This window comes from Haemaphysalis longicornis, unplaced genomic scaffold (genome assembly GCF_048455015.1).
Source record: "Haemaphysalis longicornis isolate Haplotype H1 unplaced genomic scaffold, Haemaphysalis longicornis Haplotype H1 scaffold_1, whole genome shotgun sequence".
NCBI lineage: Eukaryota > Metazoa > Arthropoda > Arachnida > Ixodida > Ixodidae > Haemaphysalis > Haemaphysalis longicornis.
In genome coordinates this window covers 165,944,335-165,952,470 of record NW_027526203.1, presented here as the reverse complement: position 1 = coordinate 165,952,470, position 8,136 = coordinate 165,944,335, and the positions used below count along the sequence as shown (strand labels likewise).

The 8,136-nt window shown below is 47.5% G+C and overlaps 1 protein-coding gene across 1 annotated transcript in view; it reads left to right on the top strand.

The window, feature by feature from the left end:
• The first annotated feature begins 833 nt into the window (after window positions 1–833).
• LOC144138981 (uncharacterized) overlaps window positions 834–8,136 on the top strand; it is a 28,495-nt gene continuing 21,192 nt past the window's right edge. The window contains exons 1-2 of the mRNA XM_077671486.1: window positions 834–1,683; window positions 5,766–6,337. Coding sequence (XP_077527612.1) covers window positions 981–1,683; window positions 5,766–6,337 — 1,275 coding nt within the window. The 5' untranslated portion in view covers window positions 834–980. The remainder of the gene's footprint in view (window positions 1,684–5,765; window positions 6,338–8,136) is intronic.

Sequence of the window (8,136 nt, the reverse complement as noted above, 5' to 3'; positions counted from 1 at the left end):
GTTAGAAGCACTATCTGAAAACGTAAGAAAGTTGCTCGTGTGGGGACCCTGCAGCCAGCCTTTCCAGACGGCAGCAAAATAGCCGCTCTTGTAATGTTGACCTGTCCTAGTACTACAAATCTTTGCATAAAATGGGCCCATCTCCCCGCGAGGGGGACTCGAGTAAATGCGTCGCATAGGGGGCTTGGTGCTATCACGTGTACACCACGCAGCTATCACGCCGCTGAGTCGCCAACGCACGCCGCTGACGACGTAGTTTGAATGAGTCAAGGATATAAGGCGCGTTCGTAGCCTTTGATTCTGTGTCGGTTTTGTGGCGCAGTGGGAAGAGCACCATGTACCTCGCGTTCCGCCCACAGGTAGTGAATGCGTCGTATCAGCAGCTTCTTGACGTAGTTTGAATGAGTCAATCAAGGATATAAGGCGCGTTAGTAGCCTTTGATTCTGTGTCGCTTTTGTGGCGCAGTGGGTAGAGCACCATGTACATTGCGTTCCGCCCGCAGGGTCGTGGGATCGAAACCAGGCGCCGGTAACTGTTATTTCTTTTTATAGTGTAGGGGGAGACTGGCTGCTGCGGACGCCGACGCACGGGTGACATCGTGAGTTATACAAATGCTCTGCATTTAAAAATTACGAATGTTGCACTAGCGTAGCTAGTGCAGTAAAAAACCACTCTTATTAATTCAACATGCTTTTTATTCACCTTTTTAGAGCAGACATGGAGCAGACGACAACGGCTTTCGTCTGCTACAATCCAGTCCACTCACACTGGAATTTTCAGATCCAACGCAAGCCGGATCGAGTCAAGCCAATCATCTGAAGTTGGCGCCGTGCGAAAGTGGCGAAAGCGATGTGATCCGTGCCCGCACTGTTACGCAGATCTTTCTTTTTTGGAAGACTTGTTGTGCTGTCAGTGACGGTGCTGAAGGTGGGAGGTTTTGCTTCCCACGTTATGCAAACTGCTTCGAAGCCCAGTCGCCATGACGGAAGTGAGCTACGAGTTGACAGGGCAGCCCGTCAGCCAGGGCACACGCGTCTACGTAAACGCCAGCACCGACGCTTTTTGCACCGATCTCGTCTTTCCTCACGGAGTGCCGACAAACGGCGTCGTATCCTTGATAGTGAGCGACTTTTCGGCATCTTACTCGCCGGAATGTTGCGAGTATCCGGACGCCGCGCGAAAGCTGCTCCAACAAAGGTTGGTCGTCAGTTGCCCACGGCTCGCAGGCAAGCCCACTTGCGTTCCCGTACCATCTTCATGCATCAGCAACACGAGCGCCGACGACGGAGCAGCTGAACCTAATGCGCTTCCCGATGATTTGATGCGGTCTCTCTGGAAAGAGGCCAAGTCAACGGATGACAGGCTGACCATCAGCGCGGCTCACTTAACTTTGCCTGGCGCCGTAACCGGGTGTAACGAGAACGATGAGGATGCTGTGCTCGATACGGGCTTTGACCAAGGCAGCGCGGGATCGCCTGCGCCGAGCGTCGGCAGTGATAGCGTGCTGGCAGAAAGACCACTGTCTCCCAGCTGTCTCTCCGCGCCGTCAGTTATTGACACCTCGGCACCAGGGTTCGACATCACGGCATCCGAATCGTCCGAAGACGAGTCACCCCTCGTGCAGGCATTGAAGCGCCACTACGCCCAGAAGGACCGTGCTGGTTCTTCAAGCGGCGCGCAGTGTACGTAACAGCTTTGCAAATACCAGCGTGCTGTGGGTGAATAGTGCCTAGTGTACAGTGTGAATAGCATGGTGTGTAGTGAGTGGGGGTAAAAAAAAGTGTCGGGCTGCGGGTGGAAACACATGCCGGACATTGCTCCCCTGGAAGGAGAGTTTGTAGCAAGGGCCCTATGCCTCAATCCCGGAGGAAGGGAGCACCTGTGTCCCGCCCCCCCACCTTTGCTCGTCGTACCCTTTGAGTGCTCATGGTTGAAGGCAGGGCTATGAGTGCTCATGGTTGAAGGCAGGGCTACAAAGCTGCCGCTCTGTAACTTTAGACTTTCCACCTGAATATTTCACAAAAATTGAATAGAGCGAGTGACAGAAAACAAAAACAAGTAAAAATTGTGAATATTGTGTACTTTAAACACCAATTTTTACTCCTAAATAATTGTTTTCGTAATTACAGCATGCAGAAACTGCTCTCGAGAGTACGACCTTTTATGTTTCAAAGGCCTTTGAGTTGTTGGTGGTGCTCCAAATGGCATTTCAACCAAAGGCCTTTGAAAAACTTCGGGTAGCAGCTGAAAGGTGTCATTTGAGTTAAAGGACATTCTACTCAAAGGCCTTCAAAATGCTCATGTAGCACGGGTTTATACCCCTGCTACACTGGCATCTCAAATGTCTTCGAAGTGAATGTCATTCGACTCAAATGGGGGGCCTCGAATGCCATTCAGAATCCATCGTGCTCCACTACAATTTTGATGGCATTTGGAAGCTTTAACAATGGCTTGCCGTGCTGCGTGGCGCTTGTCGGCGAGTTCTGTTTTTACACAATAATGCGACAATCAAATTTCTCGAGGACGGGGGTTCGGTGGCCGGCCGTGGTGGCCGCTTTTCTGGTGGAGGCAAAAAAAGCAAAAATACCCATGTGGTCGAGATTTCAGCGCATGTTAAAGATCCTCTGGTGGTTGAAATAATTCTGGAGGCCTCCACTACGGCGCACCTCATCACCTGTGTAGCGTCAGCGCATCAAACGTCATAATCATCAATCAATCAAGAATCAAATTTAGCAGCAGTCTTTGGCAGTAAGATAATATCAAATTATAAATAACGCAAGCTTTGACACAGTTTTTCTTAATTCTGAATCGCAATCAAGGTTTGTCTTATACTTTCTGGTGCATGTTTTGTGCTGTCTGGCCACACTGGTTTGTCACTAGCTCGCACTGGTGCTGAAATAATGGAATTGCTTTTGATATCATGATTTAAGTGAATGAAAAGTAAACAAAGTCCTACAATTAGGAATATTTTGTTTCTTTTAAGTATGCCAGTAATATATTTGTTAATACTGACTTGAAACGCCGTGCGCGAGAGGGCGAGAAATGGCATTCGAGAGCTCCAAATGCCTCTCGGGAGGCTCATTTGACTCTAATGTCATTGGAGCCAACTGCCATTTCAAAACTCAGTGTAGAAGCACAACTTCGCATTTGAGTCGAATGACATTCGATTCGAAGGTATTCGAGACGCCAATGTAGCAGGTGTATAGGTTTACTTTACTAGCCATGCAAAATGTAATTCACTGAATAGTTTAAACTTCTTTTCAAAAACCCACTGCTGCTCTTTGAGCATGTTATTCTTGCGAGCATCTGTGTTGGGGTCAAAAAGGCAAACTATAGAGAGGCTGGTTGCAGCACAACTTATGTTTGTGGCCAACTCTCCCAGCCATCTTGTTTGTTTTGTGCACTCTCGACTTTGAATAGGTTTTTGGCTTGGACTTACCCCAGGGGAAGCACTGTGCAAATTTTTATTGCTCTAATGTGGTGGAAAAATCTCCGCATTGGTACAACAGTGCATGGGCGTCGGCAGGATTTTGTCTTGAGGGGGCAAGCCCATTGCGTTTCAGGAGGGAGGGGGCGAAGGCATAGGGAGGGATAAAACGCTGGTGTTGCTTGAAGCGATTGATGCACATGCAGCGATTTTGAACCGCATGCAGTGGCTTTGGCGAGCAATGCGAGAAACGTATCTCAATGGACACAGTAAACAGGCAGTGTGGGCAACAGCAACAAGCGAAAAAGTTAACACACTGCTGCCGGGCTCTTCGCTGCTGTCACTCACGTGTGGGCTCCTGGCAAGCCAGATGTGAGCGACGGCTCATCGCTGTCGTCACCCCCGGTGGCACCGTATTAATTTTTTTGCTTGTCGCTGTCGCCCACACTGACTGTTTACTGTGCTCATTGAGTTAGATTTTTCGCGTTGCTCACGAAAATTACTGAATCACAAAATCACTGAGGTGTTTATAAAAAGGAATGAATGCGTTGCAAGTTTGGAGAGGCAATTAAGACAATGGGAAAACTGCAAGTGATGGTGGCAACAGTGACCGTGCAGGCTGGCCTTGTGAGAAGGAAAAAGAAATCAGGCTAGCTATAGCTCTCTTGACACATCTTGGTATAGATTTGCTTGTCATCCCTTGTTTTGTGGGCCTTTCTCGTGCCATTTCTGGGCTAGTTGCGTACTGTTTGCGGTGAAAAAAAATACAAACAGCAAATTCTAGGCAGGACAGTAACACGTAGAAAAATATGACAAGTGCTGACTCGCAAACAGTTTTTATTAACTCCGTGTACTATATAGGTACTCAAGTAGCCTGAATACATGACCATCAAATGTCATGCTTTGCTCATCTAGACCAGTGGTTCTCAGCTGTGCGGGTGCCGGGGACCCTTTTGCAGCATACAGAAAGGGGGAGGGGGATATGTAAATACTGGACCAAGAGACAGTTAACTTTATTTAGAAGAATGATGCCACGTCTCTTTGTTTTAAATAGTTCATCAATATGTTGCACAGTCGCAGCTAAACAGAGTTGCGTATCTGTGGCCACAGTCGACCTGTTTTGGTACTTGATTTTCAAGTACGCAAGCCGGGAAAAAGTATGCTGACATGCACATGTTGTAAAAGCTCGAACAGAAGCTTTGCAGTTGTCACATGCAGAAGTGAGAACATTTCTGCTACCAGATTCTTCAAGGCTCACACTGGCAAACTTTGCCTTAATCACCATGTTTTCTTGGAGTTCCATCAACCCATTTTCAGATTCGACACGTTCATGTGCAAAGCAATTTACACCAACTTTAAAATTGTTCAAAAGCCATGTGTCAGGCGAATTCCGGAAAGTAGTCTTTTACGTGGCAACTTGTGTGCTCAGATGGGACTAACCCAAAGCCTACAAGATCACTGAGCAGCTTAAAAGCAGAGTAGTTGTGGTCCTGCTTAGATTGAAGTCGGTGAAAACATTAAGACATGTGGCGTGAATGCGGATGGTTACACCACCACACAACCCCTCTTCTGCACCACTACCCTTCTCTTCGAAGGGTCCTAGAGCCTTTCCTTACGATAAAAGTTTTTACTCCATACCTGCTCAACCATCTATAAAGCTGTAAACAAAAGCCCCTCACTGGTTGTAGGGAAGAGGGAAAGAGATAGGTGAAACGGTCTCGTGTGGGTTGCTGTGGAAGTGTGAATGTAGCTTGGCCGGGCTGGACCCCGAAGGGCGGTTTCGGTTCAAGAGCAAGAGGAGAAGTACACTTTATGCAGGCGAGCCTTACGTGCTGAGGTTCGGGCACCCAGCTGTAGGGAGGGGTTTCCTAGAGCCCGAGATACAATTGTTCTCTTTTTTTGTTGGCAAATTGTTTGTGGACCCCCTGGGTTCTCGGACCCTCATTTGAGAACCACTGATCTAGACCTTGCGTATACCTGCCTTGGGTGCTGTCAAGGACTTGCTTGGAATGTGCTTTCCCTTTTCCATATTTGGTTTCACTGATTGTTATATTTCTTATTGTGTGCGCTGTCGAGTGTACCCGATATACGACATTTTATGGGTGTATTTTGGGTCGCTTGAGTATATATATATAAAAATTCATGAAATTGTTTAATGAAAGCTAGTTACGAATCAGCGCTTGTCATTTCTTTTTTTTGTTTTAGCACTTGCACTGTTGTAGTTGTTTTTTTGTTTTTTTTGACATCATTGCCATTTCTTTAATTGTCATCACTTGCAAGATTATGTGTGGTCTCGAGATCCCATGCTAAAGGTCTTCTTTGCCCTGTGCCATGCAGCCACTGACAAGCCCGGCCGCTTCAAGCTAACTGAAGACGTAGGTGTGCATGAGTTTGTGTGCGGCGTGTGTGACAAGAGCTTCCCGACGCGGCTGCGCTGCGAGCGCCACGTCTGGGGCCACCTTCCTGGCGAAGATGAGTCTTTCAAGTGCACCATCTGTAGTCGGATGTTGAGCTCCTTGACTGCGCTGCAACGCCACCACAAGCTACAACATGCTCAAGGCAGCCTGGGGAAGCACGTGTGCGATCAGTGCGGCGCGATTTTCGAGACCACCGGTGCTTTCACAGTGCATATGCGCCGCACGCATCATGTCCGCATCAAGGTGCACGTCTGTGAGTACTGCCTTGCCATGTTCCAGTGGCGGAGCAAATACGATTCCCACGTGCTCAGTGCACACTGCGACGACCAGGAGACCGTGGTGGGGCTGGCTCGGACACCTGGAGTCGAGCTGCGCTGCACCCACTGCCCTGACTTTGTCACGCCCTCTGACCTGGAGCTCAGTCGACACACCAGGGCCCTGCACTCCGAGGCTGGGACGTTCCAGTGCAAGATGTGCTCGCTTGTCTTCCAGGTACGTCCAGGTCTGTCTGGTTGGGAGGGACGATTTGGCTGCATAACAGGGGTGAAGGGCCCTGAGACGTAAGCGAGGCAAGCACTATACTCAGTTGCAACTTAAGAACGGCAACAGAATTTGCCGCTGTGCCTCATCACCATAGCCGGATGTTACTCCACGCGGCGCAAGTAGGGTGTTACTGGGAATATTTTGAACATGGCGTGAGCCGTTCCCGTGATGTTTTTTACTTAATATGCTTATAAACGACTCCAGCGACGACAAACAAACTGCAGGAGACAAGGCAGACGATATCACGCATCTATAGCAAACCCCTTTCAAAACGTGCACGCCCGTTGACATCCGGGTCCGTCGCTTAGGCGGAGTGATACCGTACATGAGCTGTTGCTGTTCTTAACTTGTTCCCGAGTATAAATGTGACCTTGGCTTTGGTCGGCCCTGGCTGCATTCAAGGGCAGCTCATACAAACATAAGTGGAAAGTTTTCGTTTTCTTTAGAAAAGGTGGGCTGGGATCAACGAGCTTCCCGAACTGTTGCCATAATTATTTGTTCTATAAATCGTTAAATTGTTTTTATTTTTTATTTTTATTTATTTTTATTTTTTTATTTTTCTGTTTTTGCGTCTTACAGACACCTCCTAACAAGGATTTTCCAATACTACCTGCTCGACTTTGGCATGTTCCCAAGAGCCTTACTCGCCGTCACATCATGTGAGAACATACACCTTGGGCTACGCCCTTGTTTTTAAAGGGGCCATGCAGACAAAACACAAGTTAGTTTTATTCGAAAGATTTAGTGTTTTATAGTGCCCCTAGTGCTTGTCTGGCAGCAAGCGATGCCTTATTCATTGTGAAAAATTAAACATTTTAAGCCAAAATTTCAATTGTCCCACTAAATTGTGCGTTTTCTTGATGGTGACAGTGATGTATCCAGAGAAGGGCCTTAAAATTAGAGGTAGCCTGCTGACCAGGGCTGCTACCATCTCGCAGACAGCAGTTTGGTTATCTTGTTTATCGCCCACTCTCATAGATGGCGCTACAATACCACTGAAGTGCCAGTGTTCGCACTTTACTTCTGGCCGGACTTCTATACCTGCCGTATTTTTATTAGGGTTCATTCATACTGATCATTTCCTGAAATGCAAGCTATGACTCGACAAACACGGTCATATAAGTGACTGCCACTTATTTCAGTTGATCAGTGTTGTGTCAGACAAGAACAACGTGTCCGACGGCTATGTTAGGCAGTGTCAGCCGACAAAGTGCGGCACTAACTGCTTTTGGTGTTTGCTTGTTCGTTTGTAACTTTAATTGTTCACGCCACAATTCTTACTGCTATGAAAAGAATGTGCCCTAAATTTAAGCGCAAAAAGCTCATTTGGCAAGCTTATACGCCCTGCCTAGTTAGTGCTTGCCTTTGCCGACCTCAGCTAATCGCACAGCTGGGCATATGACATCATAGGGTCTGTTGCAGGAAATGATCTAGTGGGTCGCACGGCCATTCCCTTTTCTCCTAATTATGTAGCTTATTTGAGTGAAGTTTACCTTAAAAGTGGTGTCAGTATGATTCTAACAAGGCACTCTTTCAAATAAACCAAACGTGTGTTTTGTCTTCATGGCTCCTTTAAAAATATGATAGGGTTATATCTGTGTGTACATTTAAAGGTATTTGGTTGCATACATGGCGTTCACCGATGATGTTTTAAAAAGTAGAGTAAGAAAAGAGGCGCAGCTTGCGCTAGTGGTGCAAGGTTGGAGAAACAGCGGAGCTGTGGGTCGACCTAGCTTCTTCTAGTTTTG